This window comes from Catharus ustulatus, chromosome 38 (genome assembly GCF_009819885.2).
Source record: "Catharus ustulatus isolate bCatUst1 chromosome 38, bCatUst1.pri.v2, whole genome shotgun sequence".
In the NCBI taxonomy this organism is placed as follows: Eukaryota; Metazoa; Chordata; class Aves; order Passeriformes; family Turdidae; genus Catharus; species Catharus ustulatus.
In genome coordinates, this window is record NC_046258.1 from 528,650 (window position 1) to 549,561 (window position 20,912).

Below are 20,912 nucleotides of genomic sequence, written 5' to 3' on the forward strand. Positions count from 1 at the left end.
TCACCCAAAATTCACTGAAATAACCCAAAATAACCCAAATTAACCCAAAATAACCCAAATTATCCCAAACTCAGGGCAGGGTTGGTGCCTCTCGTACCCTGAAACCAGAAAAATTAACCCAAAATATCATTAGTGAGCAAAAAAATATAAAAATACAGCAAAAATCAGCAAAAATACAGCAAAAATCCCGGTTAAAATAACCCAAAATTGACTGAAATAACCCAAAATAACCCAAAATAACCCAAATTATCCCAAACTCAGGGCAGGGTTGGTGCCTCTCGTACCCTGAAATCACAGAAATTAACCAAAAACATAATTAATGAGCAAAAAAAATACCAAAATACAGCAAAAAACAGCCAGAAAATAGAAAAAATCCCAGTTAAAATAACCCAAAATTGACTGAAATAACCCAAAATAAACCAAATTATCCCAAATTATCCCAAACTCAGGGCAGGGTTGGTGCCTCTCGTACCCTGAAAATACAAAATTCAACCCAAAATATCATTAATGAACAAAAATCAACAAAAATAAACACAGAAACAGCAAAAACCAGCAAAAATCCCCATTAAAATAACCCAAATTAAAGCTTAATAACCCAAAATAACCCAAAATAACCCAAATTATCCCAAATTATCCCAAACTCAGGGCAGGCTGTGCTACCTCTTGTACCCTAAAAACACAGAATTTAACCCAAACTATAATTAATGAACAAAAAACAGCAAAAATAAACAAGAAACAGCAAAAAAAATAGAAAAAAATCCCGGTTAAAATGACCCAAAATTGACTGAAATAACCCAAATTAACCCAAATTATCCCAAACTCAGGGCAGGCTGTGCTGCCTCTCGTACCCTAAAAACAGGAAATTTAACCCAAACTATAATTAATGAACAAAAAACAGCAAAAATAAACACAGAAACAACAAAAAAACCAGCAAAAATCCCGGTTAAAATAACCCAAAATTCACTGAAATAACCCAAAATAACCCAAAATAACCCAAATTATCCCAAATTATCCCAAACTCAGGGCAGGGCTGGTGCCTCTCGTACCCTGAAAATACAAAATTTAACCCAAAATATCATTAGTGAGCAAAAAATACCAAAATACAGCAAAAATCAGCAAAAAACAGCAAAAAAGCAGAAAAAATCCCGGTTAAAATCACCCAAAATTGACTGAAATAACCCAAAATAACCCAAATTATCCCAAACTCAGGGCAGGGTTGGTGCCTCTCGTACCCTGAAATCACAGAAATTAACCCAAAATATAATTAATGAACAAAAAAATATCAAAATACAGCAAAAATCAGCAAAAAAACAGAAAAAATCCCGGTTAAAATAACCCAAAATTGACTGAAATAACCCAAAATAACCCAAAATAACCCAAATTATCCCAAATTATCCCAAACTCAGGGCAGGGTTGGTGCCTCTCATACCCTAAAAACACAAAATTTAACCCAAAATGGGATTAGAGAACAAAAAATAACAAAAATAAACACAGAAACAGCAAAATATAGAAAAAATCCCGGTTAAAATACCCCAAAATTGACTGAAATAACCCAAAATAACCCAAATTATCCCAAATTATCCCAAACTCAGGGCAGGGCTGGTGCCTCTCGTACCCTGAAAACACAAAATTTAACCCAAACTATAATTAATGAACAAAAAACAACAAAAATAAACACAGAAACAGCAAAAAAATAGAAAAAATCCCGGTTAAAATAACCCAAAATTGACTGAAATAAACAAAATAACCCAAAATTACCCCCCAAAATCCCCAAATTTCCCCTTTTTTAACCCAAATTTTCCCCCATTTTTACCATGTTTGAAGACCCCCAGGAGCAGGAACTCCCCCCCAAATCCCTGAATTTCCATTTTTTAACCCAAATTTTCCCATTTTTGCCCGTTTTTAACCCATTTTTACCGTGTTTGAAGACCCCCAGGAGCAGGAACTCCCCCCCAGACCCCTCAATAACCCCAAATTTCCATTTTTTAACCCAAATTTCTCAGTTTTTAACCCAAATTTACCGTGTTTGAAGACCCCCAGGAGCAGAAACTCCCCCCCAAATCCCCATTTTTTATCATTTTTAACCCAAATTTTCCCATTTTTTACCGTGTTTGAAGACCCCCAGGAGCAGGAACTGCCCCCAATAACCCCAAATTTACCCAAATTTCCCCATTTTTTACCCCAAAATTTCATTTTTTACCATATTTGAAGACCCCCCACGAGCAGGAACCCCTCCCCAAATCCCCAAATTTCCATTTTTTAACCCAAATTTTCCCATTTTTTGTCAGTTTTTACCGTGTTTGAAGACCCCCAGGAGCAGGAACCCCTCCCCAAATTCCCATTTTTTATCATTTTTAACCAAATTTTCCCGAATTTCCCATGTTTGAAGACCCCCATGAGCAGGAACTGCCCCCCAGACCCCTCAATAACCCCAAATTTACCCAAATTTCCCGTTTTTACCCCAAATTTCCCATGTTTGAAGACCCCCAGGAGCAGGAACCCCTCCCCAAATCCCCATTTTTCCCATTTTTACCCTTTTTTAACCCATTTCTGTCAGTTTTTACCGTGTTTGAAGACCCCCAGGAGCAGGAACTCCCCCCCAAATCCCCATTTTTACCCAAATTTCCCCATTTTTACCCCAAAATTTGATTTTTTACCCTGTTTGAAGACCCCCAGGAGCAGGGACCCCTCCCCAAACCCCTGAATTTCCATTTTTTAACCCAAATTTCCCGTTTTTAACCCATTTTTACCGTGTTTGAAGACCCCCACGAGCAGGGACCCCTCCCCAAATCCCCATTTTTACCATTTTTTACCCAAATTTCCCCATTTTTACCCCAAATTTACCATGTTTGAAGACCCCCAGGAGCAGGAACTCCCCCCCAGACCCCTCAATAACCCCAAATTTCCCCATTTTTACCCCAAAATTTGATTTTTTACCGTGTTTGAAGACCCCCAGGAGCAGGAACCCCTCCCCAAACCCCTGAATTTCCATTTTTTAACCCAAATTTTCCCATTTTTTTACCATTTTTACCCCATTTTTACCGTGTTTGAAGACCCCCAGGAGCAGGAACTCCCCCCCAAATTCCCATTTTTACCATTTTTATCATTTTTTAACCCAAATTTCACTATTTTTACCGTGTTTGAAGACCCCCAGGAGCAGGCTCTTGTCGGCCTCGGGGTCCCACCACGGCGCCGGCGCCTCCGGCTGCTGCAGCAGCGGCACCAGGAGCTGCACGGAGCTGGGGAGGGGGGAAATACCAAAATTTTGGGGTCAGGGACACCAAAAATGGGATTGGGAACCCCAAAATGGGGTCAGGGACACAGAAATGGGGGAGAAAAATCCCAAAAATGGGATTGGAGACCCCAAAACTGGGCAAATCTGCCCCAAAACTGGGGGGAAAAATCCCAAAATTGGGGAGAAAAAAACCAAAATCAGCCAGAAAAATCCCGAAATCAGCGAGAAAAATCCCAAAATCAGCAAGAAAAATCCCAAAATCGGGGTCAGGGACACCAAAATGGGGGAGAAAAATCCCAAAAATGTGAACGGAGCTGGAGGGGGGAAAAAACCCCAAAATTGGGGAGAAAAATCCCCAAATCAGCCAGAAAAAAACCAAAATCAGCAAGAAAAATCCCCAAATTGGGGAGAAAAATCCCAAAATCAGCGAGAAAAATCCCAAAAATGGGGTCAGGAACACCAAAATGGGGGGAAAAACCCAAAATTGGGGAGAAAAAAACCAAAATTGGGGAGAAAAAAAACCAAAATGGGGGGAAAAACCCAAAATTGGGGAGAAAAAACCAAAATTGGGGAGAAAAAAACCAAAATTGGGGAGAAAAATCCCAAAATTGGGGAGAAAAAAACCAAAATTGGGGAGAAAAAACCAAAATCAGCCAGAAAAAACCAAAATTGGGGAGAAAAATCCCAAAATTGGGGAGAAAAATCCCAAAAATGGGGTCAGGGACACCAAAAATGGGATTGGAGACCCCAAAACTGGGGAAATCTGCCCCAAAATTGGAGGAAAAACCCAAAATCAGCGAGAAAAAAACCAAAATCAGCGAGAAAAATCCCAAAAACACCAAGAAAAATCCCAAAAACAGGGTCAGGGACACCAAAAATGGGGAAAATGACCCCAAAAATGGGATTGGAGACCCAAAACTGGGAAATCTGCCCCAAAATGGGGCAGAAAAACCCCAAAATCGGGGTCAGGGACCTCAAAATTGGGGTCAGGGACACCAAAATTGGGAACAAGGACACCAAAATTGGGGAAAAAAACCCAAAAATGGGATTGGGGACCCCGAAAATGGGATCAAGGGACACCGAAATAGGGGGAAAAAAACCAAAATCAGGGTCAGGAACTCCAAAAACGGGGAGAAAAACCCCCAAAATTGGGAGAATGACCCAAAAACAGGGTCAGGGACCCCAAAATGGGGAGAAAAACCCCAAAAATGGGGAAATCTGCCCCAAAATCAGGACCAGGGAACTCAAAATTGGGACTGGAGACCCCAAAAATGGGGAGAAAAACCCCAAAATCAGGGTCAGGGGACTCAGGGACCCCAAAATTGAAGAGAAAAAACCCAAAATCAGGGTCAGGGACCCAAAATTGGGGAGAAAAAACCTGAAAATGGGGAGAAAACCCCCCAAAATCTGGATTGGAGACCCCAAAATGGGGAGAATGACCCCAAAATCGGGGAGAAAAATCCCCAAAATGGGGAAAGCAGCCCCAAAATTGGGATTGAGGACACCAGAAATGGGGAAATCCCCCAAATTCCCCCAAATTTCATCTGAATCCCCCCAAATCTCCCCCAATTTCTGCCACAATTTCCCAAAATCCCCCAAATTTCCCTCAATTTCCCCCAAATTCCCCAAATCTCCCCCCAAATCCTCCCCAAATTTCCAAATTTCCCCAAATTTCCCCAAATTCTGCCCAATTTTCCAAATTTCCCCCCAAAATTCCCCAAAATTTCTCAGAATTTCCCCAAATTCCCCTCCAAATTTCCCCCAAAGTCACCAAATTTTGCCAAAAATCCCCCAAATTCCCCCCAAATTTCTCAGAATTTCCCCCAAATTTCCCCCAAAATCCCCAAATTTCCCCCAAATTTACCCAAATTTCTCAGAATTTCCCCAAATTCTCCCCAAATTCTCCCAAATTTCCTCACCTGGCGCTCGCCCCCCCCCAGGATTTTCTCGGCCTGGTCCCCGATGATTTCGTGGCGCAGGAAATAAAGAGTCCTGACCCTCAGGAGAATCCTAAAAACAGAGAATTTCACCCCAAAATTAACATCACAAAACTCTAAAAAAATTCTTAAAAAAAAAAAAAAAAAATCCTAAAAAGATCCCACGAAAATTCTAAAAAAATCCCCAAAAAATCCTTAAAAAATCCTAAAAAAATCTGCAAAAATCCCCAAAAATTCTAAAAAAATTCAAAAAAATCCTTAGAGAATCCCTAAAAAATTCTAAAAAACCCCTCCAAAAAAATTCTAAAAAAAATTTAAAAAAACCTAAAAAAATAAAAAAAAAATCCCTAAAAAATCCTAAAAAATTCTAAAAAATCCAAAAAAATTCCAAAAAAATTCTAAAAAATCTCAAAAAAATTCTAAAAAAAATCCAAAAAAATCCCAAAAAATCCCCAAACCCCCTGAGACCCCCCCAGCCCCCTCCCCCTGTCTCACTTGCTGGCCTGGTGCCGCAGGTGTTTCCTGTAGCCCTCGTCCTGCAGCAGCTCCCCAAAAAAACCCCAAAAAACCCCTGAAAAAATCCCCACAAAAATTCTGAAAAAATCCCCAAAAAATCCTTTAAAAATACCCAAAAAATCCCCCCAAAAAACCTGAAAAAAATCCTTAAAAAATCCCCAAAAATTCTAAAAAAATGCCTAAAAAATCCTAAAAAATCCTTTAAAATCTCAAAAAATATCCTTAAAAAATCCCCCAAAAATACTAAAAAAACCAAAAAAAATCCCAAAAAATAAAAAAAATCCAAAAAAAAATCAAAAAAATTCTAAAAAAAATCCCAAAAAATTATCAAAAGATCTTTAAAAAAATTAAAAGACATCCTTTAAAAATCTTTTAAAAATCCTTAAAACAATCCCAAAAAATTCTAAAAAAATCCCCAAAAAATCCTTAAAAATCCTTAAAAAAAACCCCAAAAACACTTAAAAAAATCCCTAAAAAATCCCAAAAAAATCCTAAAAAAATCCCAAAAAAATCCTAAAAAAATCCTAAAACAAACCTTAAAGAATCCCAAAAAAATCCTTTAAAAAAATCTCAAAAAGTCTAAAAAAAATTTTCAAAAAAATCCTAAAAAAATCCCTAAAAAATCCTAAAAAAAAAAAAAAAAAATCCTTAAAAAATACCTAAAAAATCCTTAAAAAAATCCCCAAAAATTCTAAAAAAATCCTAAAAAATCCCTCAAAAATTCTGAAAAAATCCTTAAAAAACCCCCCAAAAATCCTAAAAAAAATTTAAAAAAAAATTTTAAAAAAATCCCCAAAAAATCTGAAAAAATCCTAAAAAAATCCAAAAAAATTCTAAAAAAAATCCCAAAAAATCCCCAAAAAATCCCAAAAAAATTCTAAAAAAATCCCCAAAAAATCCCCAAAAATCCCAAACCCCCCAAATCCCCCAAATTGCCCAGCCCATCCTCACTTGCTGGCCTGGTGCCGCAGGTGTTTCCTGTAGCCCTCGTCCTGCAGCAGCTCCCAAAAAACTCCCAAAACCCCAAAAAACCTAAAAAAACCCTGAAAAAAATCCTCAAAACAACCCAGAAAAAACTCTCCCAAATATCCCCAAAAAAATCCTTTAAAAATACCAGAAAACCCCCCAAAACCCCTGAAAAAAATTCTAAAAAAATCCCAAAAAATCCTAAAAAATCCTAAAAAAATCCAAAAAAATTCTTAAATAATCTCTAAAAAATTAAAAAAATCCTTTAAAAATCCCAATAAATTCCCTTAAAAGTTACAAAAAATCCTTTAAAAATCCCCCAAAAATACTAAAAAAATACTTACAAAATCCTAAAAAAATCCCAAAAAATGCTAAAAAAATCCTAAAAAAATCCTACAAAAATTCCAAAAAAATCCCCAAAAAAATCCCAAAAAAATACCAAAAAATCCTAAAAAAAACCCTCAAAAAATCCCAAAAAATTCTTAAAAAATCCCTAAAAAATCCTAAAAAAATCCAAATAAATCCTAAAAAAATTCTTTAAAAATCCCCAAAAAATCTGAAAAAATTCTAAAAAAAATCCCAAAAATTTCTAAAAAAATCCCAAAAATTTCTAAAAAAATCCCAAAAACCCCAAAACCTCCCCAAATTCCCCTCCCCATCTCTCACTTGCTGGCCTGGTGCCGCAGGTGTTTCCTGTAGCCCTCGTCCTGCAGCAGCTCCCCAAAAAAACCCCAAAAAACCCCTGAAATAATCCCCACAAAAATTCTGAAAAAATCCCCAAAAAATCCTTTAAAAATACCCAAAAAAATCCCCCAAAAAACCTGAAAAAAATCCTAAAAAAATCCCCAAAAAATCCTTAAAAAATCCCAAAAAATTCTAAAAAAATGCCTAAAAAAACCTAAAAAAGTCCCAAAAAATTCTCAAAAAAATCCTTAAAAAATCCCAAAAAATTCTAAAAAAAATCCCAAAAAATTCTAAAAAAATCCCCAAAAAAATCTTCAAAGAATCCCACAAAAACTGTAAGAAAAATCCCACAAAAATTCTAAAAAAAAATCTCAAAAAATCCTAAAAAAATCCCTAAAAAATCCTAAAAAAATCCCCAAAAATTCTAAAAAAATCCCCAAAAAATCCTTTAAAAATCCCAAAGCAATCCTTAAAAAATCCCACAAAAATTCTAAAAAGATTCTCAAAAAAATCCTAAAAAAATCCCTAAAAAAATCCTAAAAGAATCAAAAAAAACTCAAAAAGTTCCAAAAAAAATCCCAAAAAATTCTAAAAAAAATCCTCAAAAATTCTAAAAAAATCTCCAAAAAATCATTTAAAAATCCTTAAAAAAACCCCCAAAAATACTTAAAAAAATCCCTAAAAAATCCCAAAAAAATCCTAAAAAAATCCAAAAAAATTCTAAAAAAATCCCCCAAAAATACTAAAAAATTTTTAAAAGAATCCTAAAAAGATCCCACAAAAATTCTAAAAAAACCCTCAAATTAGCCTAAAAAAATCCCAAAAGAATCCCGAAAAATTAATAAAAAATCCTAAAAAAAATCCAAAAAAATTCTAAAAAAAATCCCAAAAAATCCCAAAAAATCCCCAAACCCCCTGAGACCCCCCCAGCCCCCTCCCCATGTCTCACTTGCTGGCCTGGTGCCTGAGGTGTTTCCTGTAGCCCTCGTCCTGCAGCAACTCCCAAAAAAAACCCCAAAAAATCCCTGAAAAACCCAAAAAAATCCCAGAAAAAAACCCCAGAATTCCCAAAAATACCCTAAAAAATTGTTTTAATAATATGAAAAAAAATCCCTCAAATAACCTGAAGAAAACTCTAAAAAAATCATAAAAAATCACTAAAAAATCTAAAAAAATCCCCAAAAAAATTCTAAAAAAATCCCCCAAAATTCTCAAAAAATCTTTAAATATTGCCTAAGAAATCCTTTAAAAATCCCCCCAAAAAATCCTCCAAATATATGGAAAAAATCCTTGAAAAAACCTGAAAAAATCCTAAAAATATTCAAAAAAAATCCCCAAAAACTCTTAAAAAACCCCCAAAAAATACTAAAAAAATGCCCAAAAAAATAACTAAAAAATCCCAACAAAATCCTAAAAAGATCCCACGAAAATTCTAAAAAAAAGCCCCCAAAAATTCTAAAAAGATTTTAAAAAAATACTAAAAAAAATCCCCAAAAATCCTCAAAAAATCTTAAAAAATCCCAAAAAATCCAAAAAAATTCTAAAAAAAAATCCAAAAAAAATCCAAAAAAATTCTAAAAAAATCCCCAAAAATCCCCAAACCCCCTGAGACCCCCCCAGCCCCCTGCCCCTGTCTCACTTGCTGGCCTGGTGCCTGAGGTGTTTCCTGTAGCCCTCGTCCCGCAGCAGCTCCTCGGGGTTGTGGCGCCGCAGCCACTCGGCCCCGGGAGCTTCCGGAACCTTCGGCGGCTTCTTCCCCTTCCGGCCCCGGGGCAGAGCGGTCAGCGGGCCTGGGGACAAGGTCAGTGGTCACTCAGGGGTCACTGGGGTCACTAACAGGGGTTACAGGGGTCACAGGGGTCAGGGGCTCCTTCCCCTTCCGGCCCCGGGGCAGGGCGGCGGTCAGCGGGCCTGGGGACAAGGGCAGGGGTCAGTGGGGTCACTGGGGTCACTAACAGGGGTCACAGGGGTCAGGACAATGGTCACTGGGGTCAGGGGTCAGCAGCTTCTTCCCCTTCCGGCCCCGGGGCAGCGCAGCGGTCAGCGGGCCTGGGAACACGGACAATGGTCAGTGGGGTCACAGGGGTCACTAACAGGGGTCACAGGGGTCAGGACAATGGTCATTGGGGTCATTGGGGTCAGCAGCTCCTTCCCCTTCCGGCCCCGGGGCAGGGCGGTCAGCGGGCCTGGGGAGAGGTCAGGGGTCACTCAGGGGTCACTGGGGTCATTAACAGGGGTTACAGGGGTCAGGGGTCAGCAGCTTCTTCCCCTTCCGGCCCCGGGGCAGCGCGGTCAGCGGGCCTGGGGACACGGACAGTGGTCAGTGGGGACATTGGGGACAGCTCAGGGGTCACTGGGGTCACTGGGGTCACTAACAGGGGTCAGGGACAATGGTCATTAGGGTCAGGGGTCAGCGGCTTCTTCCCCTTCCGGCCCCGGGGCAGGGCGGTCAGCGGGCCTGGGGACAAGGTCAGGGGTCAGTGGGGTCACTGGGGTCACTGGGGTCATTAACAGGGGTCAGGGGTCAGCAGCTTCTTCCCCTTCCTGCCCCGGGGCAGCGCGGTCAGCGGGGCTGGGGACACGGACAGTGGTCACTGGGGTCATTGGGGACAGGTCAGGGGTCACTGGGGTCATTAACAGGGGTTACAGGGGTCAGGGACAATGGTCATTCGGGTCATTTGGTCACTGGGGACAGGTCAGGGGTCAGTGAGGTCACTGGGGTCACAAACAGGGGTCAGGGACAATGGTCAGTGAGGTCACTGGGGTCATGGGGACAGGGACAGGGGTCACTGGGGTCACTGGGGTCACAAACAGGGGTCAGGGACGATGGTCAGTGTGGCCAGGGGTCAGCAAGGTTTGGGGTCTCTGGGAGGGTCAGCGTGGTCAGTGTGGTCACTGACAATGGTCAGTGGGGTCAGAGATCAGTGGGGTCAGGGGTCAGCAGGGTTTGGTGATCCTGGGAGGGGTCAGCGTGGTCAGAGCGTGGATGGACAGCACCAGAATGACCCCAACTCCCCCTGGAGTGACCCCAACCCCCCAGAGTGACCCCAGGATGGGGCTGGACACTCCCAACCCCCCCCTGGAGTGACCCCAAACCTGTCAGGAGTGACCCCAACACCCCCAGGACACTCCCAACCCCCCTGGAGTGACCCCAACCCCCCTGGAGTGACCCCAACCCCTCAAAGTGACCCCAGGATGGGGCTGGACACTCCCAACCCCCCCTGGAGTGACCCCAACCCCCCTCCCCGTGCTGTGTCCGGCCCCAGGCCGTTCCCCTGCCCCTCACCGTGCTGTGTCCGGCCGTTGTCCACCCCGGGGGTCAGCAGGGCCCAGCCCAGCGCCCGGGCGCCCTCGTCCCCCCGGCAGTGCAGGAGGCAGAAGAGCAGGATGGCCCTGGCCAGGCCCTCCACGTCCCGCTCGGACAGGCGGCGCCTCGGCCGGCCCTGCGCGGTCAGCTCCCGCCACCGACCCCACCTGGGGGGGACACAGCGGTCAGTGCGGTCACTGAGGGATCAGTGTGCTCATTAAAGGGTTAACGGGGTCAGGAATGGTCACTAAAGGGTTAATAGGGTCACTGAATGGTCAGTGGGGTCACTGAAGGGTTAATGGGGTCATTAAAGGGTTAATGGGGTCAGTCAATGGTCACTGAATGGTCAGTGGGGTCAGGAATGGTCAGTGAATGGTCAGTGAGGGGTTAACGGGGTCACTAAAGGGTTAATGGGTCAGTCAATGGTCAGTGAATGGTCAATAGGGTCAGTGAATGGTCAGTGTGGTCACTTAAGGGTTAACGGGGTCAGGAATGGTCACTGAATGGTCAGTGGGGACAGGGAATGGTCAGAGCAGTCACTAAAGGGTTAATGTGGTCACTAAGAGGTCACTGAAGGGTTAATGGGGTCATTAAAGGGTTAACGGGTCAGGAATGGTCACTGAATGGTCAGTGGGGTCACTAAGGGGTCAGTGTGGTCACTAAAGGGTCACTCAGGGGTCACTGGCCCTGGCCAGCCCCTCCATGTCCCGCTCGGACAGGCGGCGCCTCGGCCGGCCCTGCGCGGTCAGCTCCCGCCAGCGACCCCACCTGGGGGGGGACACAGTGGTCAGTGGGGTCAGGAAATGGTCAGTGTGGTCACTGAAGGGTTAACGTGATCAGGGAATGGTCACTAAAGGGTTAACGGGGTCAGTCAATGGTCACTGAATGGTCACTGTGGTCACTGAAGGGTTAATGTGGTCACTAAAGGGTTAACGGGATCATTAAAGGGTTAATGGATTGGTCAATGGTCAGTGAATGGTCAGTGTGGTCACTGAAGGGTTAATGGGATCAGTGAATGGTCACTGAAGGGTCACTGGGGTCACTGAAGGGTCACTGGGGTCACTAAAGGGTCAGTGTGGTCACTGAAGGGTCACTGGGGTCACTCAGGGGTCACTGGGGTCACTGAAGGGTCACTGGCCCTGGCCAGCCCCTCCACGTCCCGCTCGGACAGGCGGCGCCTCGGCCGGCCCTGCGCGGTCAGCTCCCGCCAGCGACCCCACCTGGGCACAGGGGATGGACAGGGAATGGTCACTGAGCGGTCAGTGTGGTCATTGAAGGGTTAACGGGGTCATTAAAGGGTTAATGGGGTCATTAAAGGGTTAATGGGTTAGTCAATGGTCACTGAATGGTCAGTGTGGTCACTGAAGGGTCACTGGGGTCACTAAAGGGTCAGTGTGGTCACTGAAGGGTTAACGGGGTCAGGAATGGTCAGTGGGGCAGGGAATGGTCAGAGCAGTCACTAAAGGGTTAATGGGGTCATTAAAGGGTTAATGGGGTCACTCAATGGTCACTAAAGGGTTAATGGGATCAGGGAATGGTCACTAAAGGGTTAATGGGGTCACTGAAGGGTCAATTGGGTCACTAAAGGGTCACTAGGGTCAGTCAATGGTCACTGAAGGGTCAGTGTGGTCACTGAAGGGTTAATGGGGTCACTGAAGGGTCACTGGGGTCACTGAAGGGTCACTGGGGTCACTCAGGGGTCACTGGCCCTGGCCAGCCCCTCCACGTCCCGCTCAGACAGGCGGCGCCTCGGCCGGCCCTGCGCGGTCAGCTCCCGCCAGCGACCCCACCTGGGCACAGGGGATGGACAGGGAATGGTCACTGAGCGGTCAGTGTGGTCATTGAAGGGTTAACAGGGTCATTAAAGGGTTAACGGGATCAGGGATGGTCACTGAAGGGTTAACGGGGTCACTAAAGGGTCAATGGGGTCACTAAGGAGTCACTGAATGGTTAATGGGGTCAGGAATGGTCACTGAATGGTCAGTGTGGTCACTAAAGGGTTAATGGGATCACTGAACGGTCAGTGTGGTCACTGAAGGGTTAACATGATCAGGGAATGGTCACTGAAGGGTTAATGGGGTCAGGAATGGTCAGTGAATGGTCAGCGTGGTCACTGAAGGGTTAACGGGATCAGGGAATGGTCACTCAATGGTCAGTGTGGTCATTAAAGGGTTAATGTGGTCACTAAAGGGTTAATGGGGTCAGGAACGGTCACTGAAGGGTTAATGGGGTCATTACAGGGTTAACAGGTCAGTCAATGGTCACTGAATGGTCACTGTGGTCACTGAAGGGTTAATTGGTCACTAAAGGGTTAACGGGATCATTAAAGGGTTAATGGATTGGTCAATGGTCAGTGAATGGTCAGTCTGGTCACTGAAGGGTTAATGGGATCAGTGAATGGTCACTGAAGGGTCACTGGAGTCACTGAAGGGTCACTGGGGTCACTAAAGGGTCAGTGTGGTCACTGAAGGGTCACTGGGGTCACTAAAGGGTCACTCAGGGGTCACTGAAGGGTCACTGGCCCTGGCCAGGCCCTCCACGTCCCGCTCGGACAGGCGGCGCCTCGGCCGGCCCTGCGCGGTCAGCTCCCGCCAGCGACCCCACCTGGGCGGGACAGAGTGGTCAGTGCGGTCACTGAGGGGTCAGTGTGGTCACTAAAGGGTTAATGGGGGTCACTGAAGGGTCAGTGGGGTCAGGGAATGGTCAGTGTGGTCACTAAAGGGTTAATGGGGGTCACTGAAGGGTCAGTGGGGTCAGGGAATGGTCAGTGTGGTCACTGAAGGGTTAACGGGATCAGGGAATGGTCAGTGAAGGGTTAATGGGGTCACTGAAGGGTTAATGGGTCAGTCAATGGTCAGTGAATGGTCAGTGTGGTCACTGAAGGGTTAATGGGGTCAGGAATGGTCAGTGTGGTCACTGAAGGGTCACTGAATGGTCAGTGGCGTCACTCAGAGCTCAGGGAATGGTCACTGGGGTCACTGAAGGTCACTGAAGGGTCACTGCGGTCAGTGGGGTCACTCAGAGGTCACTAAAGGTCACTCAGTGGTCACTGAGGGGTCACTGTGGCCAGCAGAGCCGCTACGGCCAAGAGTGACCAATGAAAGCCCAAGGACAGGTGAGTGACCAACCCACGGCCAGGTGACCCCAGAGTGACCCCAGGTGCCCCCAGGTGTGCCCAGGTAACCCCCAGGTGTATCACAGGTGTGCCCAGGTGTGCCCAGGTGTGCCCAGGTGTGTCCCAGGTGTGCCCAGGTGTGCCCAGGTGTGCCCAGGTGTGTTCCCATCCCCCCCAGGTGACCCCAGGTGTGCCCAGGTGTGTCCCAGGTGTGTCCCTATCCCCCCCAGGTGTGCCCAGGTGTGCCCAGGTGTGTTCCCATCCCCCCCCAGGTGTGCCCAGGTGTGCCCCAGGTGTGTTCCCATCTCCCCCAGGTGTGTCCCAGGTGCCCCCAGGTGCCCCCAGGTGCCCCCAGGTGTCCCCAGGTGTGCCCAGGTGTGCCCAGGTGTGCCCAGGTGTTCCCAGGTGTGCCCAGGTGTGTTCCTATCCCCCCCAGATGTGCCCAGGTGCCCCCAGGTGAGCTCACCCAAACACCATCAGGTGTTTCTCCACCCTGCAGCACTCGCTCCTCCCGAAGGGCGGCGGCGTGGGCGGGGCCGGCTGACCGCCCTGCTGACCGCCCTGCTGACCGCCCTGGTGCTGACCGCCGTGGTGACCGCCGTGGTGACCGCCGTGGTGACCCCGGCGTGACCTCGTGGCGCGCTCCAGCCGCTCCAGGTCGTCGTCGCTGTCCAGGTCCGAGAAGTCCAGCAGGTCATCGTCCCTCAGCGTGGAGAAGTGGCGAGTCTGCTTCCGGACACGCGGCGTGTCGATGACCAGCGTGTTCTGGGGGAGTGGACAGTGGTCACTCAGTGGTCAGTGAGGTCAGTGAATGGTCAGTGTGGTCAGTGAATGGTCAGTGTGGTCACTGAGGTCACTGAGCACAGCCCAGTCTGCTTCCGGACACGCGGCGTGTCGATGACCAGTGTGTTCTGGGAGAGTGGACAGTGGTCAGTGTGGTCATTCAGTAATCACTTAAGGGTCAGTGGTCACTTAGGGGTCACTCAGTGCTCAATGAATGGTCAGTGGATGGTCAGTGAATGGTCAGTGTGGTCACTGAACGGTCACTCAATGGTCAGTGAGGTCACTCAGGAGACAGTGAATGGTCACTGAGATCACTCAGGGGTCACTCAAAAGTCACTGAATGGTCAGTGAGGTCACTCAGTGGTCACTCAGTGGTCAGTGAATGGTCAGTGAGGTCACTCAGTGGTCATTTAGTGGTCAGTGAATGGTCAGTGAGGTCACTCAGGGGTCACTCAAGGGTCACTGAATGGTCAGTGAGGTCACTGAATGGTCAGTCATCGACCAGTGTGGTCACTCAGTGGTCACTCAGTGGTCACTCAGCAGCGGGCACTGGTCAGTGACCCCACCCAGGTGTGTCACACCTGTGCCCAGGTGAGCTCACCTTGCTGCTGAGCAGCTCCAGGCCCAGGTAACCCCTCCCAGGTGTGTCACACCTGTCCAGGTGAGCTCACCTTGCTGTTGAGCAGCTCCAGGCCCAGGTAACCCCACCCAGGTGAGTGTCACACCTGTCCAGGTGAGCTCACCTTGCTGCTGAGCAGCTCCAGGCCCAGGTAACCCCACCCAGGTGTGTCACACCTGTGTCCAGGTGAGCTCACCTTGCTGTTGAGCAGCTCCAGGTCCAGGTGAGCTGTCCCCACCCCCACTCAGGTGTGTCACACCTGTCCAGGTGAGCTCACCTTGCTGTTGAGCAGCTCCAGGCCCAGGTGAGCTGTCCCCACCCCTCCCCAGGTGTGTCACACCTGTGTCCAGGTGAGCTCACCTTGCTGTTGAGCAGCTCCAGGCCCAGGTAACCCCTCCCAGGTGTGTCACACCTGTGCCCAGGTGAGCTCACCTTGCTGTTGAGCAGCTCCAGGTCCAGGTCCGCCTTCTTGGCCCACTTCTGCCAGAAGTTGGGGTCGTCCAGCGCGATGTCCGTGCGGTTCTCGGACGCCACGAAGCTGGCCTGGGGGGAGGGGACACAGGTGACACACCTGAGCACACCTGAGCTCACCTGAGCACACCTGAGCTCACCTGGAGCTGGATTTGGAAGCTGCACCTGAGCTGGGAAGGTTTGGAGTGAGCACTGAGCTCTACCTGAGCTCACCTGTGCCTCACCTGTCCTGCACCTGTCTCACCTGAGCGCACCTGAGCACACCTGAGTGCACCTGGAGCTGGATTTGGGGGCTACACCTGGGCTGAGAAGGTGTGGAGTGAGTGCTGAGCTCTACCTGAGCTCACCTGTCCCTCACCTGTCCTGTACCTGTCTCACCTGAGCTCACCTGAGCACACCTGAGCTCACCTGAGCACACCTGAGCACACCTGGAGCCTGTCCAGCCCCACCTGGAGCCGGGTTTGGGGGCTGCACCTGGGCTGGGAAGGTGTGGAGTGAGCGCTGAGCTCTACCTGGGCTCACCTGTGCCTCACCTGTCCTGTACCTGTCTCACCTGAGCACACCTGGAGCTGGATTTGGAGGCTGTACCTGGGCTGGGAAGGCCTGGAGTGAGCGCTGAGCTCTACCTGGGCTCACCTGTGCCTCACCTGTCCTGTACCTGTCTGTGCCTGTCTCACCTGAGCGCACCTGAGCTCACCTGGAGCTGGATTTGGGGGCTGCACCTGGGCTGGGAAGGTCTTGAGTGAGTGCTGAGCTCTACCTGAGCTCACCTGTGCCTCACCTGTCCTGTACCTGTCTGTACCTCTCTCACCTGAGCACACCTGGAGCCTGTCCAGCCCCACCTGGAGCCGGGTTTGGAGGTTGCACCTGGGCTGGGAAGGTGTGGAGTGAGTGCTGAGCTCTACCTGAGCTCACCTGTGCCTCACCTGTCCTGTACCTGTCTCACCTGAGCACACCTGAGGTTTTTACCTTTGCAAAGGTGGATCCCTTCCCCTCGCTCTCGATGGTTATTGTCGTGGTTCTCCTGAGCAGGATTTGCTCGATGTGGGGCTCACCTGTCCCTCACCTGTCTGTACCTGTCTGTACCTGTCTCACCTGAGCACACCTGTGGGTTTTACCTTTGCAAAGGTGGATCCTTTCCCTTCACTCTCGATGGTGATCGTGGTCGTTCTCCTGAGCAGGATTTGCTCGATGTGGGGCTCACCTGTCCCTCACCTGTCTGTACCTGTCTGTACCTGTCTCACCTGAGCACACCTGAGCTCACCTTTGCAAAGGTGGATCCCTTCCCCTCGCTCTCGATGGTGATCGTGGTCGTTCTCCTGAGCAGGATTTGCTCGATGTGGGGCTCACCTGTCCCTCACCTGTCTGTACCTGTCTGTACCTGTCTCACCTGAGCACACCTGAGCTCACCTTGGCGAAGGTGGATCCCTTCCCCTCGCTCTCGATGGTGATCGTGGTCGTTCTCCTGAGCAGGATTTGCTCGATGTGGGGCTCACCTGTCCCTCACTAACCCCTCACCTGTCTGTACCTGTCTCACCTGAGCACACCTGAGCACACCTGAGCTCACCTTTGCAAAGGTGGATCCCTTCCCCTCGCTCTCGATGGTGATGGTCGTGGTTCTCCTGAGCAGGATTTGCTCCATGTGGGGCTCACCTGTCCCTCACCTGTCTGTACCTGTCTCACCTGAGCACACCTGAGCACACCTGAGCTCACCTTGGCGAAGGTGGATCCCTTCCCCTCGCTCTCTATCGTGATTGTCGTGGTTCTCCTGAGCAGGATTTGCTCGATGTGGGGCTCACCTGTCCCTCACCTGTCTCACCTGTCTCACCTGAGCACACCTGAGCTCACCTTGGCGAAGGTGGATCCTTTCCCCTCGCTCTCGATGGTGATCGTGGTCGTTCTCCTGAGCAGGATTTGCTCGATGTGGGGCTCACCTGTCCCTCACCTGTCTGTACCTGTCTGTACCTGTCTCACCTGTCTGTACCTGTCTCACCTGAGCACACCTGAGCTCACCTTGGCGAAGGTGGATCCTTTCCCCTCGCTCTCTATCGTGATAGTCGTGGTTCTCCTGAGCAGGATTTGCTCGATGTGGGGCTCACCTGTCCCTCACCTGTCTCACCTGTCTCACCTGAGCACACCTGAGCACACCTGAGCTCACCTTGGCGAAGGTGGATCCCTTCCCCTCGCTCTCTATCGTGATCGTGGTCGTTCTCCTCAGCAGGATTTGCTCGATGTGGGGCTCACCTGTCCCTCACCTGTCCCTCACCTGTCTGTACCTGTCTGTACCTGTCTCACCTGAGCACACCTGAGCTCACCTTGGCGAAGGTGGATCCCTTCCCCTCGCTCTCGATGGTGATTGTCGTGGTTCTCCTGAGCAGGATTTGCTCGATGTGGGGCTCACCTGTCCCTCACCTGTCTGTACCTGTGTGTACCTGTCTCACCTGAGCACACCTGAGGTTTTTACCTTTGCAAAGGTGGATCCCTTCCCCTCGCTCTCTATCGTGATCGTCGTGGTTCTCCTGAGCAGGATTTGCTCGATGTCCTCCTCGCAGAACTTGGCGCCCTCGTCGTCCTCGTCCATGATGGCGGCGTAGGCGCCCTTGCGCAGCAGGTCCTCGATCTCCTTCTTGGAGAACTGCTGGATCTAGAACCCAAAAAAAACCTGATCTAGAACCTCAAAATGTGATCTAGAACCCCGACTGTCCTCGATCTCCTTCTTGGAGAACTGCTGGATCTAGAACCCAAAATACAGCCTAGAACCCTGAAACCTGATCTGGAACCTCAACTGTCCTCGATCTCCTTCTTAGAGAACTGCTGGATCTAGAACCCAAAACACAGCCTAGAACCTGAAATGTGACCTGGAACCCTAAAACACAACCTGGAACCCCAAAATGTGACCTGGGACCCCAAAATGTGATCTAGAACCCCGACTGTCCTCGATCTCCTTCTTGGAGAACTGCTGGATCTGGAACCCAAAAAATGGGATCCAGAACCCGGAAATGTGATCTAGAACCCAGAACAACAACCTGGAACCCCGAAATGTGATCTAGAACCCTGAAATGTGATCTGGAACCCCGACTGTCCTTGATCTCCTTCTTGGAGAACTGCTGGATCTAGAACAAAAAAAAAAAGTTATCTAGAGCCTCAGAACCTGATCTAGAACCTCAACATGTGACCTGGAACCCCGACTGTCCTCGATCTCCTTCCTGGAGAACTGCTGGATCTAGAACCCAAAAATCAGATCTAGAACCCAAAATGTGATCTGGAACCCCGAAATGTGACCTGGGACCCCAAAATGTGACCTAGAACCCCAACTGTCCTCGATCTCCTTCTTGGAGAACTGCTGGATCTGGAACCCAAAACAGGATCTAGAACCTCAAAAAATACAGCCCGGAACCCCAAAACTGTGATCTAGAACCCAAAACTACAGCCTAGAACCCAGCCTGGGCAACCCCCAGCTGTCCTCGATCTCCTTCTTGGAGAACTGCTAGAGCTAGAACTCGAAACCTGATCTAGAACCCCAAAACACAGCCTAGAACCCTGAAATGTGACCTGGAACCCCAACTGTCCTCGAGCTCCTTCTTGGAGAACTGCTGGATCTAGAACCCAAAAAAATCTGATCTAGAACCCAACACCCAGCCTAGAACCCAGCCTGAGAAACCCCCAACTGTCCTCGATCTCCTTCTTGGAGAACTGCTGGATCTAGAACCAAAATACAGTCTGGAACCCTGAAACCTGATCTAGAACCCTGAAATGTGACCTGAAACCCCAACATCTGATCTGGAACCCTGAAATGTTATCTAGAACCCCAGCTGTCCTCGATCTCCTTCTTGGAGAACTGCTGGATCTAGAACCAAAAAAATACAGCCTAGAACCTGAAATGTGATCTGGAACCCTAAAACACAACCTGGAACCCCAACATCTGATCTGGAACCCTGAAATGTTATCTAGAACCCCGACTGTCCTCGATCTCCTTCTTGGAGAACTGCTGGATCTGGAACCCAAAAAACCCGGATCTAGAACCCAAAATACAGTCTGGAAACCTGAAACCTGATCTGGAACCTCAAAACACAACCTGGAACCCCAAAATGTGATCTGGAACCCCGAGTGTCCTCGATCTCCTTCTTGGAGAACTGCTGGATCTGGAACCCCAAAATGTGATCTAGAACCCAACAGGGAGAACCCCAAGTCTGGAACTGAACTTGCAGAACCTCAACTTGGGGGTCTCCAAACCAAACCGGCTCCAGACTGACCAGTGCAGAACTGACCACACCCCAATGTCCACTCTGTGTCCATCCCACCCCAATGTCCACTCAGACTGACCCCAGCGATGTTCCCCTCGCGGCCGGACATCGACTGCAGCACGGCTTTGTCCAGCCCCAGTTTCAGGCTGACCAGTGCAGAACTGACCAAACCCCAATCCCAGTGATGTCCATCCCAGTGTCCATCCCACCCCAATGTCCACTCAGACTGACCCCAGCGATGCTCCCCTCGCGGCCGGACATCGACTGCAGCACGGCTTTGTCCAGCCCCAGTTTCAGACTCACCAGTGCAGCACTGACCATTCCCCAATCCCAGTGTCCATCCCAGTGTCCATCCCAGTGTCCATCCCACCCCAATGTCCACTCTGACTGACCCCAGCGATGTTCCCCTCGCGGCCGGACATCGACTGCAGCACGGCTTTGTCCAGCCCCAGTTTCAGGCTGACCAGTGCAGAACTGACCAAACCAAACCCCAATCCCAGTGATGTCCACCCCAGTGTCCACTCAGACTGACCCCAGCGATGTTCCCCTCGCGGCCGGACATCGACTGCAGCACGGCTTTGTCCAGCCCCAGTTTCAGGCTGGCCTTGTCGAACATTTCGCGCTCGTACGAGTTGCGGGTGATGAGCCGGTAAACCTTGACCGCCTTGCTCTGGCCGATGCGGTGACACCGGGCCTGGGCCTGGGGACAGAGATGGACAGGATGGACAGTGACCCCAGACCTCCCTGAGTGACCCCAGACCCACACTGTGACCCTAAACCCACACAGTGACCCCAAATCCATCCAGTGACCCCAAACCCCAATGACCCCCCTTGCTCTGGCCGATGCGGTGACACCGGGCCTGGGTCTGGCGACAGAGATGGACAATGACCCCAGACCTCCCTGAGTGACCCCAAACCCACAGCATGACCCCAAATCCCATCCCACTGACCACCCAAATCCATCCTGGGAGCCCAAATCCCACTGACCCCCCCTTGCTCTGGCCGATGCGGTGACAGCGGGCCTGGGCCTGGGGA

General features: G+C 48.6%; 1 protein-coding gene across 1 annotated transcript in view; it reads right to left on the bottom strand.

The window, feature by feature from the left end:
* The window catches only part of CHD8 (chromodomain helicase DNA binding protein 8), a gene marked incomplete at its 3' end in the record, with an annotated part of 85,815 nt that overhangs the window by 8,233 nt on the left and 56,670 nt on the right, over positions 1-20,912 (bottom strand). Inside the window, exons 18-28 of the mRNA XM_033084351.1 lie at positions 20,410-20,577; positions 18,098-18,277; positions 15,595-15,705; positions 14,360-14,525; positions 14,227-14,278; positions 10,625-10,812; positions 9,316-9,387; positions 8,978-9,068; positions 5,166-5,245; positions 3,136-3,249; positions 661-670 (exon numbers count right to left, since the gene is read on the bottom strand). Of these exons, the coding sequence (XP_032940242.1) occupies positions 661-670; positions 3,136-3,249; positions 5,166-5,245; positions 8,978-9,068; positions 9,316-9,387; positions 10,625-10,812; positions 14,227-14,278; positions 14,360-14,525; positions 15,595-15,705; positions 18,098-18,277; positions 20,410-20,577 (1,232 nt within the window). The remainder of the gene's footprint in view (positions 1-660; positions 671-3,135; positions 3,250-5,165; positions 5,246-8,977; positions 9,069-9,315; positions 9,388-10,624; positions 10,813-14,226; positions 14,279-14,359; positions 14,526-15,594; positions 15,706-18,097; positions 18,278-20,409; positions 20,578-20,912) is intronic.